General features: G+C 37.4%; 3 protein-coding genes across 5 annotated transcripts; all 3 read left to right on the top strand.

Moving 5' to 3' along the window:
• Positions 1-10,649: 10,649 nt before the first annotated feature.
• Positions 10,650-18,511, top strand: LOC137739820 (NAD(P)-binding Rossmann-fold superfamily protein). 2 transcript variants are annotated; one of them, XM_068479536.2, is made up of 11 exons: positions 10,650-10,850; positions 11,030-11,070; positions 11,677-11,794; positions 12,423-12,570; positions 13,874-14,086; positions 14,996-15,130; positions 15,660-15,794; positions 15,914-16,129; positions 16,983-17,107; positions 17,297-17,354; positions 18,101-18,511. In XM_068479536.2, exons 1-11 carry the CDS (start codon positions 10,759-10,761, stop codon positions 18,209-18,211), a joined length of 1,392 nt encoding a protein of 463 aa, XP_068335637.2. In that variant the 5' UTR covers positions 10,650-10,758; the 3' UTR covers positions 18,212-18,511. The 2 variants fall into 2 exon arrangements, with proteins under 2 accessions (XP_068335637.2, XP_068335638.2); XM_068479537.2 differs by having other exon boundaries at positions 10,654-10,850; positions 11,030-11,058.
• A 157-nt stretch (positions 18,512-18,668) lies between these two features.
• Positions 18,669-20,473, top strand: LOC137739819 (Pentatricopeptide repeat (PPR) superfamily protein). The gene has a single exon (XM_068479534.2). The coding sequence runs from the start codon at positions 18,800-18,802 to the stop codon at positions 20,303-20,305; it is 1,506 nt and encodes a 501-aa protein (XP_068335635.2). The 5' UTR covers positions 18,669-18,799; the 3' UTR covers positions 20,306-20,473.
• A 1,460-nt stretch (positions 20,474-21,933) lies between these two features.
• Positions 21,934-23,875, top strand: LOC137741139 (uncharacterized). Of its 2 annotated transcripts, XM_088700586.1 has the most exons (3): positions 21,957-23,118; positions 23,206-23,707; positions 23,804-23,875. In XM_088700586.1, exons 1-2 carry the CDS (start codon positions 22,075-22,077, stop codon positions 23,665-23,667), a joined length of 1,506 nt encoding a protein of 501 aa, XP_088556712.1. In that variant the 5' UTR covers positions 21,957-22,074; the 3' UTR covers positions 23,668-23,707; positions 23,804-23,875. The 2 variants fall into 2 exon arrangements, with proteins under 2 accessions (XP_088556711.1, XP_088556712.1); XM_088700585.1 differs by having other exon boundaries at positions 21,934-23,118; positions 23,206-23,875.
• Positions 23,876-25,225: the final 1,350 nt, after the last annotated feature.

Below are 25,225 nucleotides of genomic sequence, written 5' to 3' on the forward strand. Positions count from 1 at the left end.
AGATCGCATACTTCAAAAATGGCAAAAAACAAACATTCAGAGATCAAGTAACGTGACAAAACTTTTCAACGGTTATAAACAAAAAATCCCGATTTAACGGTGATTTTAACTCTGATTTTGATTATTTTTTATAGCTACACTCCTTGATCCTATATGAATACAATGAATGAGTTCAATCTTCAATTTAAAATATTTACACTAGTAGATACCACAAAATCTTAAGTTATACTTAATGAAAGTATAAATAAATTTTAAGTGTTAGTGAATCTATCGTTTTGATGGGATACGCATTCTACGAAACTAATTTCAATGATCCAACCATCAAACTTGTTTATATATACTTCGAGATCGCATACGCCAAAAATGGCAAAAAAAAAACACTCAGAGATCAAGTAATGGGACAAAACTTTTCGACGGTTATAAACGTAAAATCACGATTTAACGGTTATTTTAACTCCGATTTAGATGATTTTTTACAGCTACACTCCTTGACCCTATATGCATACAATGAATAAATTTGATCTTCAATTTAAAATATTTACACTAGTGGATACCACAAAATCTTATGTTATACTTAATGAAAGTATAAATAAATTTTAAGTGTTAGTGAATCTATCGTTTTGATGGGATACGTATTCTAAATCCAACCATCAAACTTGTTTATATATGCTTCGAGATCGCATACGCCAAAAATGGCAAAAAACAAACACTCAGAGATCAAGTAATGAGACAAAACTTTTCGACGGTTATAAACGTAAAATCACGATTTAACGGTTATTTTAACTCCGATTTAGATGATTTTTTACAGCTACACTCATTGACCCTATATGAATACAATGAATGAACTTGATCTTCAATTTAAAATATTTATACTAGTAGATACCACAAAATCTTATGTTATACTTAATGAAAGTATAAATAAATTCTAATTATTAATTTAACATAATATATTCTTATATTACTAAATATTATAAGTTCATGTTATATTTATAATTGTTAATTTAACATAAATGCTTATAAATATTATTCATTTCCATTTTCTCATAACAATTCAAGTGACAAAATTAATTAATTTGACTAAATATTTATTAATTTAACAAAAATAGTAGAAATTTATCTAAGTACTTAAATTAGAATTTTTAAATAAATAAACTTGTGTATCATACAATTTAAAATTTAAAGAATTTAGTGATAAAAACCTGAATTATGGAAGAATTCCGTCGTCGATCAATTCTTTATGTACTCAACCAGCTCAAATAAATTCCCTACAAAAATAAATTGTAAATAAAAATAAAACATAAGAGGAGAAAATAAAAATATTACAAGTAAGAAAAACTTACTGTTGTGAAGAAGGAACAAATGAAGTTGGAAGAACAAATAAGAAAGGTGCAAGAGAGAACACACGGGGAGGGTTTGTAAATGGGAAGAACAAATAAGAAAAACGCAAGAGAGGAGGAAGAATACATGGGGGAGAGTGTATCATCAATCTGTCGCTTACAACCAACATTGGGTTTCAAAATATTTAAAAAAACTAAAATCTATGTCCCTAAGAACCGATGTAGGCTTTAAAATATTTTAAAAACAATAATTAGTGTCGGCTAGAAGCGACACCAATATTTTATGTCGCTTAAAAGAAACACTGTGTGACATCCCACATCGGCCAGGGAAGTGATCCTTAAATGTATATTCCCATCCCTACCTAGCACGAGGCCTTTTGGGAGCTCACTGGCTTCGGGTTCCGTAGGAACTCCGAAGTTAAGCGAGAAGGGGGCTAGAGCAATCCCATGATGGGTGACCCATTGGGAAGTTGCTCGTGAGTTCCCAAAAACAAAACCGTGAGGGAATGGTAAGCCCAAAGCGGACAATATCGTGTTACGGTAGTGGAGTCGGGCCCGAGAAGTGGTCCGCCCCGGGCCGAGATGTGACACACTGTATTATTTAAAGCGACATTGTTTTATTTAAACCGACACTAGTATTTAAAAATTATTAAAATGTATGTCGGTTTTAAGTGACATTAAATGTTTACATTGGTAGTGACGGATCCAAGATTTTAAACTCGGGGGGGGGGGGGTCCCAATAATAAAGGTCAAAAAATTTATAAATAAAAATAACATTGAAAAGTTAAATATAATACATTTCATTCAAAAATCATGTGCAAAACAACATTACAAGCTATAAAATTCTAATTCAAACATCCACGACGAGGTTTCATAGTTTGAAAATGTTCCATGATAGCTTCATTACCAATACATGAAAAAACATCTTTCTCAATGTAAACAACTAAGTTGTCACTCAACCATTGATCTCCCATTTTGTTGCGAAGTGGACCCTTAATGATATTCATAGCGGAAAATGCCATCTCCACTGAAATAGTTGCAACCGGTAAAACCATAGTCAACTGAATAAGCAAATATACATATGCAAATGTTCGATGCAACCCTTTATAAAATGAGTATACAAACATAAAACATATCAACAATCATATCAATAATAGACTAAAAATCTCCACCAATATTTAATATAATTTAATTGAGATTAGATTAGAATACCAAAAAACTTACTTGAGTTTTGAACCAAATAGTGGTGGCTCAGAGAATTGAAACAAGTGGAGGTATGATATTAGAGTAATGTAATTATAATATGGGATTGGGTGGGATTAGAAATTTAGGGTTTTGGGTGAATATAAGAAAGATGGGGATTAAGGGGAAAAACAGAGGAACAGAACAGGGAAAGGAAAGGGACTCTTGGGAAAGATGGCCTATGTAGGGCTAGGCATATGGAATCAGGGACAATTGACAAACGACACCATTTGTCTCATTAGTTTTAAACAAAAAATAAAATAAAATAAATTGGCCAAAACACTGCATTTTGGACCAACTTTTTAAAAAACCATGTTTTCTTTCTTCTTCCCTGCAGCCCCGTTGCCTTCTTCTATGTTGCAAGCTGCAAGCTGCAGCATAGACCTTGTGTTCTCGTCCACGGGTTTCCCAGAAAATTTCTAGCAGCATTTTAGGATCGCTGAGGGGTCCTGGGACCTTCTAGGTCCCTCTGTGGATCCGCCTCTTTACATCGGTTTAAAAGCGACATTAAATGTTTATGACACTTATAAGCGACAATAAATCCGACGTCATGTTCAATAAGTGTCGCAACTGTCTAGTCTGACACTATATTATATTAAACCGACACCACCTACTGACACTATAAGGCCTTTTTGTAGTAGTGACAAAAGGGTTTTGGTCCACAAGGCACATAAGGTTTAAGTTGTGTGACAACTAAAACAAATTGGGCAATTAACCCACTAACAATAGGGTGGCCAACCATGCTTAGAGAGGGAGTGGGTTTTGGACTTATTACAAGTTTGCCACTCCAATGAAGGTAGGTATAAATGTGACTTTATAGCCTTTTCTTCATTAGGGTTTTCTTTGAGGAAAGATGAGAGAACTTTGGCTCACTCTTTCTCTCTAGAGAGGCCGGCCACCATTGGGGCATTTACTAGCATCTAATTCTTCCATGGTCATTCATCTTCTTCCTCAACCATCCTTGGTGTCGGAACTTAGAGGTCTCCAACTTTGGGGACTTTTGGAGAAACCAATTCTTCCATCCATATCCAAGAAGACATGGAGCCAAGAAGCAAAGTTCCTCCATCCACATCCATGGAGCCAAGGAGCAAGGTGACAAAGGAAAGAAGACCCTCACATGGGTGATTAACCTTTACTAAGCAAAGAGGTGCTTCAAAGGTATAAAGAAATCTCAACTCTTTCTCTTAGATCTTGAGTTAAGTCTTGGTTCACCATAACTACTAGACTTTGAATTTTATGGGTAAAGTTTTGTTTTGAGTTCATACAAGCATGATTCCGCCTTTTAATTATTAATTGCATGCATAGATGTTGTTCAAATGAACTAGTTTTTACAAATATTTCCTTCAATTCTGAGGTTTGGAAATATTTAATCAAATCAATGTAAGTCATTCGGGAACTTTTATATAAATTTCCATATCAAAATCCCCATAGAGATACGTAATTTCATGATTTCCCAGTGTTAAAGATTCTTCCAGTGGTGATTAAATCTAATTTCAATTTTTTAAATTTCGAATAATAGCAAAAATTTTCGTGTGTATTATATTATAATTTACGTGAAATAATAATATTCTGTGGCGGTGACCTAATTATATCAAAAAGGGATAATTTTGTACGTACATGTCATATATTTTTTCAGGCGAAACGGTCTCAGTTTTATTATAATATTAAAGGCTAAACATCGAAAAGAACATAAATAGGCTAAAAGGTATATACTGTATATTGTTTCTTTGGCCAATTGGTGATACTTTGAATTGGTGATGGTTAAGAGCAAAGCAAGATGGGTGCTGATGGCGGCTGGTAATTAAACAGCCAATAAAATACGATTGTGGTTTTCGATCAAGATTGGTTTGATGAGGTTAGCAGGACGTGGATGTCAACTCAAAAAAATTAGTATATGCTAATGCACCTGACGGCTTCACACACACACACGCCCCACACATTTTGCAGTGCATCATGTGTTTTCGGATAAAGATCATGGTATTGGCTTTCTCAGCTTTGCCAACTAAGTTTTTCGTCTCATCTTCAATGGTGGGATGCAAATTCTTTGCGGTGAGGTGGAATATCACATCTTGGACCTATTTGAGGAAGTTTCTTCCAGAGACCTCTAAAGCAGTGAAGTCGAGTTTGTTCAAATTCAAAATGTCCCTATCAAAAAATAAATGGTCAAGAATGTGATTAGTGTAATGGAGAAAAATCGATCCATTCACATAGGAGTAGAACATTCAGGTTCTAATAGACATTTATTGGTTTAAAGTTACATGAAAAAAACTTCGGGTTTTTATCGGTGATGTTTTTAAAGAAAAACTTCAGGTTTTCAAACAATGCATGTTTTTAGAACTTCGGGTTTCGAAAGAAATATGAACTTCAGGTTCATATGTTCTTGCAGGCAAACACAAATACATATATGCACACACAGAAATATGCTACAAGAAAATATGCAAATAGATCTTCATGTCTAGAGTTATAATTGAATTATTTGTTTGGATTTTGGGCCAAGATTAAAGTGTGGGTGAAAAATTATAAAACCCAAAAATGCCTAAAAATTGTAGGCGGTTAAACTCGGGGCCCAAACAATGGGCCAAAGCCCACGAGTGAGCTGAGCAAATTTGTGTCGTGAGGTCCAAGCCCAAAATTGGGCTGGGGTAGGCACGGGTGGGCTGCATGCCCAATGGACCTGGGTTCGGCGCGGTGTACGGTTGGGATCGTGTGCGGGTGGGTACACGGATGCATCAACCAAGGGTTGGGATCCAGTGTGTTGCAGGCACAGAGACACCAAAGCCCAAAGGGCTGGTATGTGGACCAGGGTGAAGCCAGGCCTATATGGGCTCGGGTTCAAACTGAAGAAAATCCTAGCGTTGCTAGGTAAGGTCGCTGGAGTTGAGGTCAGTGCCGCCGCTTTTGGCGGCTGCGTTCTGGGTCAATTTTGGTCAGGGTGAAGCAAAGTTCGAACTGAAATCTTATTTTGGATCGAAAAATTTAATTTTTCAACGTTGGGTGTGAAAACCATGGGGATTCGAATTGGAATCCCCAAACCAATGAAATTCGATAGGAATTTCTACAATCATCGTAGGAGAAGATGGATTGGACCCAAAAAACATGACTGTAGGTCGTGATTCCCAATGGAAATTAGGATAGGAGTTGAAGCACAGGCTGCATAGATAACATTGTATAGCGTGGTCGACGCTTGAAAGCCAAGTGATTTGGTGGACGGAGCACTATACCATTACAACCTAATACTACGCGAAACAGCTGTGCGATCACCACACATTAATTTGTCAATGGAAAGCCACGTTGGCCCAAACCACTAACCGTTAGATCGATGTTATTAAGCAACTGTATATTAACCTAGCTCATTGCCAAGAACCAACTTGGTGTTCAGAATTATATCATATGCATGTATGGATATGCTACTATAGCAGTTAATAAATTGTAAAACTGGAAAGGCTTTGGATTTATACTCTTTTTTCTCTCAACAACTAAAAAATTTCACTACATTATTTGTTTAGTCTTGGATTGCTATGTAGAAAACGCTTGTGGTGTTTTACACTCAGAGTATTAGGTACTACATGTTTTTAAAATGTTAGATCTTTGGTCAAAAATAAAAAAATTCAAGATCCAATGGTTTAAAATATGCAAAGTTTTTTTTCTCTTGATTGTAGGAGTGAGCACAATACAGTACGATTCAGTTAGAGACTATAACTGAAACAAAATTATATTCGGTATGTTTCGGATCAGTTTGGGCATGCACTGAATTGATATTGTACCATTTGATAATGGTACAATTTTGGTCTCTTTGAGTAGGTGGTTCTGTTTGGGCCAAAAAAAAGCCCACAAAACAGCAATAACTTAAATGATTTCACACTTTATGTGGTCTTGCACCATGGACAATTTTATGTGGCCTTGCACTTCTACGATGACCTATGCGGTTGCAGGTATAGGTTTGTTGCATCTGTCGTGTTTTTGTGACAAATTTGTGTTGGCGACGTTTTGTAGGTTAGGGCAATGCTTGTGGTAGCTGTATAGGGGTTTACTATAATTTGTTTGGTTGCACAAATTTATTTCCGATCAATTTCTTGGTAAGTGGAGCTATGTACCCGACTGACAACCTCTGTAACTGTTTGTGAAGTTCAACGGAATACCACTCTATTGCTTCTTGTAAAAAAACTCCCAAATTCCAGGGTTAAACTCGTTAAATATAATTCTAGAGCTCACATGCTTGACGTTATAGAATTGGCATTGTTCAGTTTGGTACAATATAAAGGTGGAACCAAAACTGAAGCAAATATTTTTTATATGGTTCGGTTAGATTTCATTGCGTGTACCAAATTTATACTGAACCGAAACATTTCGGTCTTGGTCTTATACTGCAGTAGATCTCTCTAAAGTAAATTATATAAAGGAATAACTCCCAAGTCATAAAAATTCTGATTCCAATTTGACACCAGTTATGTATAAGAATAAATTTCACATTGTAATAAGTTTTTATTTTTTGGGTCCCATATTAAGTAAACACCACCTCCATACAATAATAATTATCAATGAGTACAAAAGTATACAATAGCACAAATAAAAGTTTATGATGAATTAAAATATTTATCTAAAATTATTTGAGACAATGCTTTAATTTTTAGAATTGATGCCATGTTTTTTTTTTTTTTTTCAAAAAGAGTACCAGCTACCCAGGACGTGCCGTATGGAATATGAACTTGAAATTTGTCCCATCTAGTGGACCATGTGGTTAATTGATACCACGTTTTTGAGCTTGTGATATGTAGGTGCAAGAAATAAAATATTTGGTGTCCAAAAATTCCTACTAGGAAACATAACATTTATTAAGGCTAAATAAGTTAATAAATAATATTTTTAACTGCACCTCTATTAAGTAATAACCTCCTATAATTATAAAATTGGTTTGTTCCCAACTTTATGACTTTACAGAAGTTTTATTGTAGGAAATTTTTATTTAAACCCATATAACATCTTTCTACACCAAACTTAAATTTTAAATGTTAATTGTCTGTTTTATCATCTTGCATAAGTACCATCAAGTACAAAATGAAATTAATAATAAAACTACAATTTATCAATAAACCCACACATTATAATTAAATGTTACCATCACTCCTTGTTTATCTTACGTTCATTCTGACTAAAACCCTAATAACTCTTATACAGAAAAACAATTTTTTTTATCGATGGCTAAAACCGTATTTCCAGCAAGGATGGAGGAGTTGGATGAACCAACATCTCACTCTCAAAGCATTCGAATTAAATAAACAACATATAAAACAAGCAAAAGCCTTGAAGAAGTACCTAAGTTACAGGCCACATCTTTTATGTCAATTGTCAACAACCTTCTATAATCATGGTTAGGTGATGTGCTTTGGACTCAAATCTTCAAGGAGTCCCCTCAAAATAAAAGGACCTGCATGAAAACTAGGAGATAATTTATAGTCAACACGAATCGAAGTTCAGCACTGTGTTCAACATTGCCGGCCATGAACGCTCTATAGCTTCGTCAATTTTTTTCCTCCTCTTTCTTGCCTTAGATACTTCAATTGCATTTGCAAGCAGGTACATAGGACCTAGAAGATTTTTGACTTTCGAATTTCTTTGAAAACAAAACTACTTAGTTTGAAATTTTGTTTTATAAATGGGTGTAAAGAGAAATTAACATTTTGAATTGGGTATGGGAGGACATTTTAGGTAATAAATTTAGATTTAAAGAGAGATTAATTCTTTAATTAAAAATAATGCGGGAGTAGAGAGTAAGTTAGGTGTAGAAAGAAGTTATATGATTTCAAATAAAATTTCTCTTTATTGTATAATGAAATAGAATATTGGGATTTATTCAATTCAACCTCCAAAATTCCAAATTCAATATCCAAGTATCCAACATCAAACATTCAATTAAACGTTTACAACCTCCTTTGGGGTCATATCGAAATGTGAATGTTAGCTCGTTTCGAATTTAATCTCAACTCTCAAGTATGGTCCGCAAAAACAGTGAAAGGACAGGTCATTGCACATGTTCTCGCTTCTTGTCCGTCCTTGGAACTAAATCTGGCAATTTTTGACACGAAACGACACGAAAATAACAAATTTCGGGTCAACACGATAACTAATCGAGTTGTTATTGGGTCATATGATAAGAACCCGTTAATAACGGATCCTTAATAGGTTTATACGAGGGTAATATACGGTAAACCAGTTTCGACATATTAAGGAAAAAAGTTATTGACGATTTTAATTTTTTAAACTACTAAAAAAACTTACTATATAATACAATAGTCATAATGTATATGTATATATTGTATTATTATTGTATATAACTTTAAAAAAATTATCTATTTATTTATTTTTATAGTATACTATAGGCAAAGAGTGATATTAAAAAAAATTATAAGCACATTAAAAATTAAAATATCAAGTAATTTAAAAATACCAAACACATTAAAAAAATTATAATAATTAATTTACAAGTGCGAAAAATGTGAAAAAATATGCGGTGATTGCATCCTCTACGCTTTGAGGATGGGTACATCGTCGTTTGAATTTTCAAAACCATACAAACCCTCATGAATAGTATTTTTAGAGGAGTTCAAAATAAATAAAATTCATAATCATTAATGTAAAAGTCTGAAAAATGTGAAAGCATATATAAATGCTCGTAATTGCATTCTCTATGCTTAGATGATAATTACGTGGTCATTTATATTTTTTAAACCCTCCAAATCTCATGAATAGTGTTTTTTATTTGAGTGCAAAATAATATTAATTATTGTAGGAGTGTGAAAAATGTAAAAAAAAAAAAATATACAATCACTCGTAGTGACAAACTTTACAACTTTCGATAAGGTGTCAACTCCGAAATCTGACACCATAATCAATAAATTTTAGATTTAAATTTAACCGTCGATTGTCTTTTATGAATTATTCTACTCACGGAATTTCAATTTTTAAATTTTCATTATTTATTGATTTAAAATATATTTTCTTTAACGGATAACGGGTTGGGTCATATTACCCGTTTACTTTAACGGATGTTACACGACATGATCCATTAAGATATCGAGTATGTCACAAAAATGATACAAACATAGAAAACACGACACAAATGCTAGGTCTACTTGGAACCTGAAGAGGCTGAATTGAATCTTGATTTCCTTGATGTGGCATGTATGAGCATGAGAATTTTTCTTTGGCTGTAACACAAGTGGTACACCATATGTTATTATATAAATGGTAGAAAATTTTATTTTTTATGTTATTAATTTTTTAACACAAGAATCTCACCACTTGTATAGAGACACATAATGTACCATCCTGTGTTTTGAGCACACTAAAAATCTTGCGTAAGAGCACACCATGATAAGGTAAGTGAAGATTTTGATGTCCTCGAGTATACTCACTAATGCTGCGAATGCCAGAATAAAAATGATCCAAGGATACTCTTCCTAACTTTTCTGCTAAAATGTTCCCCTATGATTGTATAAAGGCTAGCCACAACAATGTACTAGTGAGCAGTGGCAGAGCTAAGATTTTAGCTTAGAAGAGGCTCAAAAGTCTCAATCTGAAACGCTTTCTTGATCTTACAAAAATTATTGTGCTGTGTGGTAAGCAATCGACGTTTTGTGGGTTTGGTATGGTGTCGTCCTTATCATCATTTTCCTTAAATCTAAACTCCACGTCTCTCTGAATTTCTTCCTCTCTCTTTCCAGTGATCCTAAATAAAAATTCTCCTCAAAGCTCACAAGTAATAGATTACTTGAACTGCATAGGAGCTATCAATCTCAAATCTAAACCCAACGAACAAAATTAAAGTAAAAATGTTGGACCCTGAGGCTACAAAAAAAATCTTAAAAATCATAAGTATAACAGCAAAATCTAAAGGCTCCGCCTCTGCTAGAGAGCTGCAATAAAAGATAATGTCAAAATTCATACCATAAGACAGTGTGGTTCGAAACCAAACTATTGGCTTTATATAGTGCGAGGCCCATTTTAGACTAAGCCCATTTGAAGTCGGGTGCCACTGTCAACCCGGTTACCGGAGTTGCGATGCCTAAAACCCTGTCTGTCCCCCTTCCCCGCCAATGTTCCGGAGATTGGGGTGTTTGGCAACCCAGAAAAACGAAAGAAAATAAGAAAAAACCAGAGGTTGGAGGGAGGGCGGCAGAAGATGGAGGAGAGAGCAAGATGCTTGGCATTGCTCGGATTTGGAGCTCTGGTAGGCTCTGTTTCCACCATCCTTCTCTTGAAGTTTCGACCAAGGTCAGTCGGTCACTAGAGTTTTTTTTTCCGTTATCAGTAGCTGATTGAGTTGATTTTCGATACGAATATGATGATATTGGTATAAATTCTATTGATTTTTCGATACAAATATGATTATACTCACTGGTAAAGGGGGTTTTGGTGTGCTGGGGTTGATTTATCTACTTCTTTCTCCGCAGGACTGTCAACGGATGCGATGAAAAGGGAGGTGAGTTGCATAGTAAGTTACCCAATTGTTATTTAATTTGTAGAGAAAGGCTGTTTATTTACTTGGTGTTAAGTTATAATTGGTCTTTGCCTGAATTGGGTTTCAAGTAAAAAATATGTGAAGTTTCTCACTTTATCGTTAAGTGATGGCTTATGCAGGAGTTTCACCAGTGCACCATGTCTCAATTTTTCGTAAGATGTTTCATTCTACGTTATGGTAGGAGTGTAGGACTGAAATGTTTTGTTGGGTTCATGTGACATTTTGGTTTGCTTAATTCAGCACCAACTTATGATTCGAGGACATATAATAGAAGTGAAATGCTTGAAGAACTTACCGTTGCTATGTGTACCTTGTGCCGAGTAAAATTGAATCTGTAAAAGGTCTCTTCGAGTCTACAACAATGCCCTATTGCTCACAAGTGAGCCTAACCACCTGCATAAATAGATGAAAAATGCTTGCTTGGAAAGCAGTCTATGTATATTGCAGCTGTTTTGATACCAAATTCATGGGTTTTTTGTGTTCACCTTCTATTTTGACTTACCCCATCTGTCTTCCATTAAGTTCGTAGCTATGATGTTTGTTTTTCTCCTTCTTTTGTCGTTTTTATTGTTATTCCAGGTATACGGCCTGTTTCCAAGACACGAACAAATTGTTGTGCAGTTCCTGGGAATGGGAATAACAAGATGGCTGGTGTAGATCTTCTAAGTGATGAAATAGTTTCTGAACAACTAACAAGGTATATTATCTTTATTCCTGCAAACCATTTGTTTGGCACTCTCTCCTGTAGTGATCATACATGATTAGTTGTTTCATAATCTATCCTTTGATTTATTGAATACCTACCACATTTCTTTCTTCTTTAAAGACATTTACTTTCATAGCATTCATTTAAACCAGGAAAATTCTGTAGCCATTTATTCAATGCATTTTAAATATTAAATGTCATTAGGTTCTGAATTTTTGACAGTTTCCATAGAGCATTATTTCAACATACAAAAGGGTTTCTTCACAAAGTGCAAGAAAATGGAATCAGCAATCCTTAAAAAGCATAGATCTTAAGTCTTCATCAAAGATGTGATAAAGCTGGCAAAATACTCAATGAAAAGGGCTAGTATGGTCTTCTTCGCGTTCTTTACTTACGAAACCTGTACAGGACTGAAAAGAGGGAATATTGGACTCTATTTTTAGATTTATTTCTTAATATGAATATTCTTCCTATAAGAGAGCATATTATTAAATATGCATAAGAATCCTTTATGACATTTCCACATAACAAGGATTTTTGCAAAGATAGGACTTGAGCCATGGTGGGATCTTCCGAAATGGTTTACGTAGCTATACATGCTGCCTTTTGTTTTCAACAGGAACATTCAATTTTTCGGACTTGAGCCTCAACAAAAAGTTACTGCATCCTATGTTGTGGTAATTGGTCTTGGAGGAGTTGGAAGTCATGCTGCATCAATGCTTTTGCGATCAGGGGTTGGAAGGCTCCTCCTTGTGGACTTTGATCAGGTATCTCTGTGAAGCCTAAGCGTTACTCATGTCTTGGGCTTCTCCACCTATTTCAAATTTCTTGGGTTGATTCTCTAGTTTTAACATGATAATAAAGCCTTGCAAAGGTTCCTATCTCTCAAAAAGTTTCTGAATTCACTACTGCTGCTCAGAACAGAATGTTGATGTGTTTGGGAATTAGAAGGAAAAAGAGGAGGGTATTGAAAAGGATTTTGTGTAAGAGATGTGTTCCCTTCCTTGTCAATTTGGAGCATGAATTGGAACTGACTATGGAATATAAAGATGTTATTGCCCAAGAGGTTCTGCAAGAACGTTGTTCCCTTCCTTATCAATTTGGAGCATGAACTGACTAAGGAATATAATGAGGTTATTGCCCAAGAGGTTCTGCAAAAATGTTGGCTCCAGAAATCTGGGAATACCTGGTCATAGGAGGTTTTGCATTCAAAACCTCCAATCCCAATTCCCAACTTCTTTGTTCATTTTCAAGTTGTAGGTTTGTCTGCATTTCCCTAATTTTCAATTTGCAGCAGGAGGTGCATGCACGGTGGGGTGTTAGCTTTACATCCATTGTTGGCCCATTCCCTAGTAGCTTAAGCTATTGGGCTCTAGTGGTTGTCTAGTGATCTATACTACTTAAAATTATTGATGTGGTTGCAGCCTGCACGAGTTATGGATATAAAATCCCACATCGGGAGTTGGAAACCTTGCATTACAAAAATCTTGGGCCTGTCCACATCCAATTGGTTTTGGTCCTCTAATTGTAACAGCTATCAATTATCTTATCATTTACCTGCTAAATGTATATAGATATAAACTAAAAAAACAAACAAACTATGTCAAATTTTGTACAGTTGTTGGCGATACTAGGCAATAGAGATTATTTATTATCAAGTGAGATCTGATACTCTCATGCAGTTCCATTTCAACATATGCAATCAAGTAATTTGCAATAAATTTATCTCCAATCTAATCACAGAATCTTGTTTTATTCATTTTCATACATATTCTTATTTTGATTGGGTTCACTTTTGGAGGTATTGCAAGCTAGACATCTTTTACTTGTTTTCTCTGGCTTGAAGAGGATTGTAAGAAGTGTTTTTATTACTGTCTGAGATCCACAACTTGTGTTTGTAACTGGTTTATTTTCGTCTTTGAAAAGCATCTATATAAATGTCATAGAAGTGTTGGATGCCTAGCTTTAGGAGAGCATCCTTCTCCACATTCTCCCCTATCTCCATCTCCTAAAATCTTCTATTCTAAATTCTTTCTAACATCTTTACTTGTATGTTCATTTCATTACAAGGTATCAGTTTCATCACTCAATCGACATGCTGTTGCAACAAGAGCAGATGTTGGCATCCCAAAAGCTCAATGTCTGAAAGAGCATTTCTTGTCAATCTTCCCAGAGTGCCACATAGATGCAAAAGTTTTATTATACAATGAATCATCTGAAGAAGAAATCCTAGCGGGTCATCCTGATTTTGTTTTAGATTGCATTGATAACATTGATACAAAGGTACCACTATTGCCTGGAACTGAAAGTAGTCTGAATGTTTTATTTTAGCTAGCCTTTTATTCTGATTTCTCGTTTAATAAGTCACTAACAATCTGTAAGGTAAATTTAATAATATCTGTACTGTCTTCCTTTTTTATTTGAATATCTTCGTAGGTCTATAGATCAGTTAGAGAGAAGGTCCATTAGTTCTTAGTTTGATATCGTATATGCAACGATTACAGTCTCATAATAATTCTTCGGTGACCATGACTTAATTGCTTCATCCATCAGATATGGTATTTGGGGAACATATTTGATTTTGGGGCCTGTGATAAGTTGCAAATAAATGCTTGGTCATTTAATTTATGGATGCAGATTCTATCCCTTCTCTGCATATACTATGTAATTAGACATGTATGTATCACTTTATGTGAAAATATGGGAACTGCATTAATCAGATGAATTAATTGATTTATGCCGCAGGTGACAAATCATTTAATATGCTTCCATTCTGGCCATATGCTTTTGTTGTTTTGTACCTTTCTCTATGATCAATGAATAAGCATCCTATAGTCCGTTAAAGGGCTGTACTTGCGAGGAAATGCAAAGCTGCTTCTAAAATAATGCAAATGTTGAAGCACATCTATAACTACTCTCCTGCTATAATACCACTGCACATGATTTTCTCCTGCACATCATTTTGCACGAACGAGTGGTTGAGATTTGACTAAATCTTATTTAGATAAATCTCAACCGCTCATCAGTGTCTTTTGATGCTTAGGAGAGCAAAGCTCATCCCACTGCATGCATCCCACATTGTCGAAAGCCTCAACAAATATCTTTCAGTAGTTGTTTTACAAGCAGTACTGTTTTTTGTTCTGGAAATACTGAAAGTTCATTTTTCAATTCTTGATTTATCATATGTAATAGGTGGCACTTCTTGCTGCGTGTGTACGTAGGGGTTTGAATGTATTATCAGCAACAGGAGCTGGTGCTAGAGCTGACCCAACTAGAATACGCGTTGCTGATTTAAGACAATCAACAAATGATCCATTATCCCGATCTGTAAGGATCTTGACTTTAATTTAATTAATAGTTTTTGTAACACAAATAATGATTTGTCGCCAGGATCTATTTGACAATTTTCTATTGCTAAACCTTGCTATGATTTTATTTTATATATTTTTATATTTTTTATAGTGGAAATAGTTTTTAGCTTTGTGCAGTAAATTGTTCCAACACTTAAGTACCTGTATTTTGCCAGAGCTTCTCATTTTTTGTTGGCTTTCAGAATTATTGCATGTAAAATTCATGTAGCATTAGTCAATTGTTTATTGACAATTTTCTATTAAGATACCTTTAAAATATGTTGATGTATTTCTGGTCAATCTTTTGAGCATATTAGGGACATCTGGTTCCTCAACTTTTTCAGTTCATCTTTATTTTAATTAATAAGGGTTTCCTTTATCCCACAGAACAATGCCTGGGAATGTTTTCTTGTCAGACAATCTAGTATGCTATGTTGCCAGATAATGATGTTTTGTTGGGATTCTTGCATTGCTCTTATATCTCTTTATCAAATTGGTAATTACAGGTACGACACCGTTTAAGGAGAGATTATGGCATTGAGGGTGGCGTAACTGTTGTATTTTCATTAGAGAAGCCTAAGGCAAAGCTTCTTCCATTCAAAGGACCAGCTGGAGAGGAAGAAAATCCTTCAGATTATCAGGTAATGATTTAGTTTAATTTATTTGGTTATTTACTTCCATTGAATTGTATAGATCCCAGGTGTCGTAAATTTCTTAAGGTGTTGTAAAAAAATTCACTGTCTTCTTACTATGACATCAGATCCTACCGGGGTTCAGGGTTCGCATAATACCTGTTCTTGGCACCATCCCTGCAATATTTGGACAGGTCATGGCCTCCTTTGTTTTGACACAACTGGCTGGATTGCAAGTTCAAACAGAGCCTATAGTAAACTTGGACATTGACCATTACCGGATGCTTCACCAACGCCTTATTGAACATGAGGAGTCATTGTATGGAACTGCCTTGCATGTCCAGGTATGGAAAGGTCTCCTCCCTTAAATTTCGCTCCTTTGAGGTTACCGTACCGTTGAATGTTTGGGAATGGCTATGGCTTTTCTAACTTCTTTTAGGATTTCTTTTGATTACTTTAATGGGATGATATAGGTTTGTTCTTAACTGGGTCATGTGTAGTTGGGACTGTGGAGCTGTTGGACTCTGAATGGCTAATAGTATTTTCTTTGTTCTTTATTGTTTTTGTTATTGAATTAGCATTTAAAAGCTTCCTGTAATAATAGCATGGAAATTACATAATGCATACTCTCATGTTGAATCTGATAGCATGGAAATTACATAATGCATACCCTCATGTCGAATCCAAGAGTGGTTCTATGGTGACATAAAGCGTTCTCTCTTTTGTAAGGTTCCTTGACATTGATGAGCTGCCTTCAAAGATCATTTCAAGAATCCACTCCAAATGGTTGTGGGGCTTCTAATCAATGGAATGCTCCGTTAATTTGATTTAGTCCTCTGAAATTATTCTCTATATTCCTCATCAATACTTTAGTCAATTCTGCGATGGACTAGGATTTGTATTTCATGTCATTTTTGAAGTCACAACTGACATATTTTATGCCAAAACACTGTTTTTGGTTTTTTGATCTGCGAATGTTTTAATGTTCCGTTCTAAGTGCCAATTATTAGTCAGTAGGATAGGATAGTTATAGTCAATGTGAGCACAACTTTCTACCGATTTTTACTGGTATGCAGAGGAAAGAAGAAACATGGGCTTATTCATCAGAATTAATTGTTTTGTGGCTGTTCAGTGTTCTTATTCTCTTAAAATATGCATCTAAGTAATGCTTCAATACTCATTTGCCCTTTTTAATAGGTGGATGTTGAGGAAGTGATGTATATTGCAAAAGAGTTGTGGCATGGAAGAAGTGCAAGAGAGCCATTCGCTAAAGATGTAGGACGTGGGATGTGGCGATCGGTAAATGAGTTAATGCTTGTGAGGTACGGATTCACTTTTGTATTACCATTGATCAGCAAGATTATAATATTTCATGTTTAAATCTCATAAATGAATACCTGTGTGAAACAATGAACTTGGTAGAGAATCTTTCGTTCTTTAAGCACAAACATTTGAAGGATTAAAGGTTTATTTATCACTGAAGTGTTCAACTTCTTGTTCCTTTCTTCCAGGTGGGACAGGGAAAAGCCGGCATCTGTATCCAACCTAATTCTCTTAAAATTTAAAGAGGTATGTGAGAGTATATTCAACTTTTGGCACATTATCGGTGCTTCGTTAAACCTGGAAGCCAGCTATTTCGATTGAATTTGGTGTTCATAAAATGCAAGTACATGCTAGTTCTCATTTGCCTGCAATATTTTTTGCCTTTCCTATTCATGTTAAATTGTTGAAGTTCTTTTCTTTCTGTATGGTAGATGTTGAGTTCCCCAATTAATCGTCAAATGGATCGGCATCTAAACTAGTGGAAGCTTTAACTATCAAAATCGTTTTTGGTTTCGATTAGTACGTATAAGCTTGAAATTGTTCACCCTTCCCTTTTGCAAGTGACATGTTAATTTCGATTTTCATTGGGTTAGTAATAGTTTCCTCAGAATCACAAGGAGATGTATCCTAAATCATTCCCATTTACCCTTAATTCGAACGAGGGACTTGCTGGGACACCATGGGATGAATTTAAGTGCGGTTAAACCTACTCTCATACGAGCTGCTGGCGGTTCATTCATCTGACAGTAGACTAGAGCCACTTTTGTTAGGAATGTTAACCTCTTAGCCGACGGCAACCAAAGTAAAATAGAAATCCTCTTACCTGTATGTGATAATATGGTATGATCTGCATGGTAATGTGATTTGCTGGTGTAACGAAGGAGTCTGATGTCGATGCAAGTTTTTATAGGTGTTGTGTTAGTTGCTTTAGAACTTTATTTTGTTTCTTCGTTTTTTACGGTTTCCTAACATGGTCTGCTTCTTCTGTTCAGGCAGATGAACATGAATCGACTACTCTGGAGGATATTAAAGAAAGAGAATCAGAATTTTTCGATAGAGTGACCTCTGTTCTGAAGCGCGCTGAGCTAGAATTTGGCTTGTAACCAACGAGGCTCGTGACTCGTGAGCTGAGACGGAGTAACAACTCGTGATCTGAGAAGGTCTCTGTAACTGACATCCCTTGATACATGTACGTCTAAACTCGATCGATATAAAGTTTGGACCCGTTTCAGCAGCGTTTCAATCTTCACCAAATATGTATTTTACATGAACATGGTTGTTATATTACTATTGGAACTTGAAACTGGGCTTCGAAACAAAGAGCGTTTTTTGCATATTCTAGGGATTATTTGTGTTTTCTTTGAACGATAAAAATTATTATTCGTCGCGAGATTTGATTTTAAGATTGATTGTTTTCCTTTAAGAACAACTAATCACAGCCGTACGTATGAAGCAACATTCTGTGCAAGGGTGCGATGTTCGCACAATTTGGATTTTATATCAATATTATCATAAATTTAGGGTATTAAATTTGGTTATTTTATCAAAATTCCCCCGACGAAATGAGACTAAAGTAAGGGGTAGGTGTTGTAATTTACAAGTTATCTAGGGTTATTTAGGTCTTTTGAGAATTTCATTCAGGACAAACATGCGGCCGCGGGAAAAAAAAACTACCTGAGAGAAATGGCAGGATGCTAATCAGACAAAGAACAAGGCGCCTCCTAATCCTAAATTTCTTCCGCCGGTTCACGACAACCGAGTCGACTCAGCCCCAACTCGCCGCCGCCGCCGCCGTTCCATCCCCGGTCGACCCGGCCCACCTCCTCCGGGTCTGTACCATTCTCTACCAGCAACAGAATTCGCCCGAGTCACGTCTCCACTCGAACCTCAACTCCTCCGCCTTCCAACTCACCCACGAGTTCTTCCTCCAGGTCTGCAACTCCTTCCCCCTTTCATGGCGGCCCGTCTACCTCTTCTTCCGCTACACTCAGTCCCACCACCCCGATTTCACCCACACCGCCGTCTCCTTCAACAAAATGCTCGACGTCATCGGCAAGTCCAGGAACATCCAGCTCTTCTGGGAAACCCTCCATGAGATGGGACGTCGTCATTTGGTGAATCGCAAGACTTTTCTGATTGCTCTCAGGACGCTGGCCCAGGCCAGGGAGTTGAACAAGTGTGTCGATTTCTTTCACGCCATGAATGGGTTTGGATTTGGGTACGATTTGGGGAATTTGAATATGGTGGTTGAGGATTTGTGTGGGTCGAAGCTCGTCGTTGAGGCGAGATTTCTGGTTTTGAAGCTGAAGGAATCGATTCGGCCCGATGGGTTTACTTACAGGTGTTTGATTCAAGGTTTTTGCGATGTGGGTGATTTGATCGAGGCTTCAAAGATTTGGAATTTGATGGTGGATGAAGGGTTCGACCCGGATATCGATGCCGTTGAGAAGATGATGGAGACCCTTTTCAAGACGAATCGATACGGCGAGGCGCTGAAGGTTTTCCAGATGATGAGGGTGAACAGAATGGAGGATTTGGGTCTCTCAACTTACAGGCTTGTGATTGAGTGGATGTGTAAAAGGGGCAAGATAGAGGAAGCACATGAGGTGTTTGAGGAAATGCACAAGAGAAGGATTGAGGCAGATAATTCGACATTGGCGTCACTGGTTTACGGGCTTTTAGCAAGAGGACGAGTTACAATGGCGTTCAAGGTTGTGGAAGGGATCGAAAAGCCGGATATTAGCTTGTACCATGGGTTGATCAAGGGGCTTTTGAGGTTGAGAAAGGCGCGCGACGCGACGGAAGTGTTTAGGGAGATGATCAGAAGACGGTGTGAGCCTAACATGCACACTTATATCATGCTATTGCAAGGGCATCTGGGGAAGAGAGGGAGGAAGGGATCGGATCCTCTGGTGAATTTCGACACCATTTTTGTTGGGGGTTTGGTGAAGGCAGGGAAGTCGTTGGAAGCCACCAAGTATGTGGAGAGGGTGATTAAAAGAGGACTCGAGGTCCCTAGATTTGATTACAACAAGTTTTTGCACTATTACTCAAATGAAGAAGGGGTGGAGATGTTTGAGGAGGTGGGGAAGAAGTTCAGGGAGGTCGGGTTGGTGGATTTGGCGGATATTTTTCAGAGGTACGGGGAGAAAATGGCGACAAGAGATAGAAGAAGAAATAGGGCAGTAGAGACGTGAAGAGAGGTTGTGAATTGTGAGTCCCTAGACTTTTGGGGCATCTGTCCGAGAAATTTTTGATTGTGATCGCAACGCTAGCTGTATATTACGTGTTTTTATGTAAGCGATAAAAAATTTTATTTTTTAAATTATTAATTTTTTAATACACGTATTTCATCATTTGTATAATGATACGTGATGTATTATCTCATGTGCCGAAAAATCTCTCCGTTTGTCCGATCACTACAAGTTCCCTGACCAATCACGGACGATCTATGTGATGGAGGGTATCTAGGATTAGCCTTCCCCAAATCCGAGTAACTATTGTTTGAGGTAGAAGATGATGATTCTGTATATACAGAGACAGACAGATGATAAAATTTATTTAACCAGTGCCTGTTTTTGCATTACTTGCAATAACTTGTTGAAAACTTAACGTTATAGAATTTATTATGAATTATTTATAGCTCTATAGAATTTAATTATCTTTACCGTTTTAGGTTCATTTTCCTTTGTTATTTGGGACTTGGATGTTATTTTCCCCAGTAGGATTATGAGTTGATGGGGTATATAAAACTTATATTTTTAGTGTTTGAAATTACGTCAATATGGCTAATATATTTGTGGGATATTAGAAAATTAAAGAAAGATATGAAAATGAGGAGTGATGTTTAAACTTCAACCTATGCTTAAGAAACTCTTAAATGAACATACTCCACTGATGTGCGGCAAGAACCGGTTCGGGCATATTGGAATCGGTCTCAATTACAAAAGATTTTAGGTGTTTTGTCCGTATAACAAGACGGTTTCTTTAAAAAGAAAAAGTAAATAGCTTGCTTAAGTTAAGCTACAGTACAAGGACTCATGAGAAGGCGAAAGTACAACTGCGATGCCGGCCCATATACATTGAATGCAATCCCATTCTTAGTACAAGGATTTCAATCAATTGCTACACATTGCTAAATCCTAGATTAGGTTCATAGAACTGGCTAAAATCATCAGATTTAATCGATATTCTCGACATATCGATTAAATATTTGGAAAAACAAACAGTTTATAAAGTTATATTTTAAATTTTCAAATTTTTAACAAACTTTTATCATTTTCCCGAAAATACTGTATGTCCATCAATATTTTTACAAATTTTCATTTTATGCGGACTTAGATTTTTATCAATAAAACTTAGTATTTTATCGATCTTGTGGATTTCGGAGATAGTGTTCTAGGTGTGTTTAAAGCCTTTAGACGCTTGCCTAGAAATTATATTGAATTCCTACTTTATTCAAGGCCGACTAGTGCTGCACTTATTTTTCCAGATTCTTAAAACCACCAGTTGCATTTTTCTTGGCCAAAACGTTATCGACTCGAACCAACCGACCAAGAGCCAAAATCAAGCCCAATTCGCCACCTGGCATGACACGTGGAATGCAACCAGAACAAAACAGTAAGGACCCCCCTAATCCCTCCCAACTTAATCCACCGACAGTGCACTTCCCATTTTCCCCACATAGTTGAATCGAGACCCTCATTGCCATTCATCACTCCGCATGCAAATCGACGTGTCAAAGTCTCGACCCACAGAACCACGTAGCAGCTGCAAACGCACCCCATCTCCACGTGTCACATTCTCATAACTCCACCGGTTATATATACGGCCACCTTACCTTCTGGTGTACCAAAAGAAGATACAGAAAAGAAGAAAGAAGTCAGAAACTCGAAAAGCATTCCAAGTGTTTGTTTGAAAAGAAAAAAAATCGTGTCTAATTTCGAAGTGCGTTTGTGGGTTTTCAATGGCGTCGTCGAAGCAAATGAAAGAGGAGACAGCTGCCAAGGCAGCAGCGAGGCTCGCTGCCGATGAACCGGCGGAAGAGACTGTCGTGGTGGAGACTACTTATGTGACTGATGACCAGGGGAGGCCAATAGAATTTGCACAGCGCGAGGAGAAGCCCGGTGTTTTCGGGTCGATGATGAAGGCAGTGACGGGGACTTTAGAACATGCCAAGGAAGCTGTGGTGGGGAAACCCCACGAAGAAAGTCAGGTTCAAGAGAAGGGCAAGGAGTATAAAAACTACACCACCCAGAAGGCGAAAGAGACCACCGATGCAGCCGGGGAGAAGATAAACGAGTATACTGAAACCGCTGAGGAGAAGGCGAAGCAGGCCGCGGAGAAGGCAAGGGAGACGAAGGAAGCAGCTAAGGGGAAGGTGGGTGAGTATGCGGATTACACAGCTGAAAAGGCGAAGGAAACTAAGGACACCGCTGCTCAGAAGGCGAACGAGGCTGCTCAAAAAGCGAAGGAGACAAAGGACAGCGCGGCTCAGAAGGCAAAGGAGGCGAAGGATGCAACAATGGGGAAAGCGGGCGAGTATACAAACCATGCAGCTGGGAAGGCGAAGGAGGCGAAGGACACAACTGTTAACAAAGCCGGCGAGAACACCAACTACGCCACCGAGAAGGCGAAGGAGGCCAAGGACACAACGATGAACAAAACCGGCGAGTACACCAACTACGCCGCCGAGAAGGCGAAGGAGGCCAAGGACACTACGGTCAACAAGGCTGGTGAATATACCAACTATGCGGCTGAGAAGGCCAAGGAGGCTAAGGATGCGACGGTCGAGACAGCAAAGGAAACCAAGGACTACACGGCTGAGAAGGCTAATGAAGGGAAGGATACTACCGTGAGCAAGTTGGGTCAGCTCAAGGATACCGCTGCCGGTGCCGCTCAAAAGGCCATGGAGTACTTGTCCGGCAAGAAAGAGGAGACCAAACAGAAGGCTGCCGAGACTGCTGAGAAAACAAAAGACACGACTTCTGAGACTGCAGAGAAAGCGAAGGTATAATTACTAATTCTTGATTAATACATGTACGTTCATACAACATTGGATTTATCATTATGTAACAAACTTTTTTGTGTTTTGTAGGAGAAACTGAGTGAGACTGAGGAGGAAGCGAGGAGAAAGATGGAGGAGTTGAAGTTGCAAGGAACAGAGTACAAGGATGAAGATGCTGACAGGGCACGTGAGGCACGTGACATCGAGGCCGAGAAAGGGCAGGCAGCGAAGGAAAACATATTCAGCTCGATTGGGAGCATTCCCGGTGCCATCAAAAGCAAGTTGATTCATCCTACGGATGTGGTGGAGGAGTCACGTGCCGCACGTGAGAAAGGGAGTACGGGGAGAAGGACCGTTCCTACTGTGGAGGGGGTGGAGGTTGATGTGGCGGAGACAAGGCCTGGTGCCGTTGCAAGCAAGCTGTACGAGTCGGACCAGAAGCATGGTCAAAACTTCAACGACGTGGGTCGTTTGGACGGGGAGGGTAAAGCGCGAGTGGAGACCCGCATTGATGACGAGGGCAAACGCGTGGAGCGCCTCGACAAAATGTGATCGCGTCCGACATGTGTAGCGTGGACCTGACTCCACCATTGTAATGTTGTCGAACTTTTGTTTTTATGTCGTTTTTTGGGTATGTTGCGGTTTGGCTTACATAAATTGGCTTTGCCATCTTTATCGTGTATAACAGGGTTTGGTTATGACCTGCATCTTGTGTTTATCATGTACACTTTCTTCAAATTCACCATCTTCTTAAGCCCAAGACTTGGCGATCGTGTCATCGACATAGTGAGGGGAAGTGTTTGGTTTACCAAAAAAATCTTGGGCGTGGATGAATTTTTATGGGCTTAAGTGCAACTTCACCCAAATTTCATCACAAAGTAACAGGGCGATTAGCCTGAAGCGGGAGAGTGATAAAAGTAGTGATTCGCTAGACATTCACCATGTTCAGAATGTTACATCATCCATAGATGAAAGTGAGCTAAACCCTATTTTATATGGACGTCGTGATTGCTCGAGTGAATTAACATTGATTTGCGCAAGTATCTATAGTTCGGGGGTGCCGATCGACCAGGGATGAACATAAACTTGTAAGCGACGACCACGGGGAGAAACCAGTATCCGACTAGGGATGGACGTAAACTCGTAAACCACGGGTTCAAGGGAGAAATCGGAGGGGAACTGTAACCAACTAGGGATGCACATAAACTTAGTAAGGATAATCGTCCAGGTCTTACTGGGCATACTCAAATAAAGTCGAAGTTAGCCAGTGCGTTTATGTGGTTACTGCGAGTTTATGTGGTAAAAGACATGAGAAATGACGAATATGGTTACACTGCGAGTTTATGTGGTTTGTTCTTGTCGCATAAGTGTGTATTTCTCACGAATATGGTTACACTGAGAGTTTATATGGTTTGTTGGTGTCGCATAAGTGTGTATGTTTCTGGATTCAAGTAGTCTGAACTAGTAGTTTTAGCCCTCGCACGTTGACACGGGAATCAAATGAATTATAAGTATTGTATTTAAAAATTAGAATAAGGAATTAAATTAATGTGTTAAGTATTGTGCGTGGATATATAGAAACTATTTACATCAAATATAAGCAAAGTAGTTACACCAAAAAAAAAAAAAATATATATATATATATATATATATTAGCTGTTGACAACTCTATATACATATAAAGTGTCGTTCAAAACATTCAACAACTAAATCTCATAATGTTTAGTTTATACGAAGTAAATACGTACAAAGAAAGAGAACTCAGTCGTACAATCCAAAACAGCAAAAACACAACAAAAATGTTTCAAAACTTCTATTGTTTCCAGCAAAGAAAGAGAACTCAGTCGTACAATCCAAAACAGCAAAAACACAACAAAAATGTTTCAAAACTTCTATTGTTTCCAGCATTTCTCAACAACAATCACAGAAAAGGATCAATTGGGTGCTACATTTATTTTCTTTTAAATGAACATTATATTAATCCAGTAATCCACTTGCATATTCATTTCCCATTTTAAACTCCTATCAAATTATCCATAGTAACCACATTGAAATATTTTAAGCTCGACATGGCTGCAAAGGAATCAAAGCTTTTAGTGGTCACTTTTGT

This window comes from Pyrus communis, chromosome 9, assembly GCF_041283825.1.
Source record: "Pyrus communis isolate YQ-2024b chromosome 9, ASM4128382v1, whole genome shotgun sequence".
NCBI lineage: Eukaryota > Viridiplantae > Streptophyta > Magnoliopsida > Rosales > Rosaceae > Pyrus > Pyrus communis.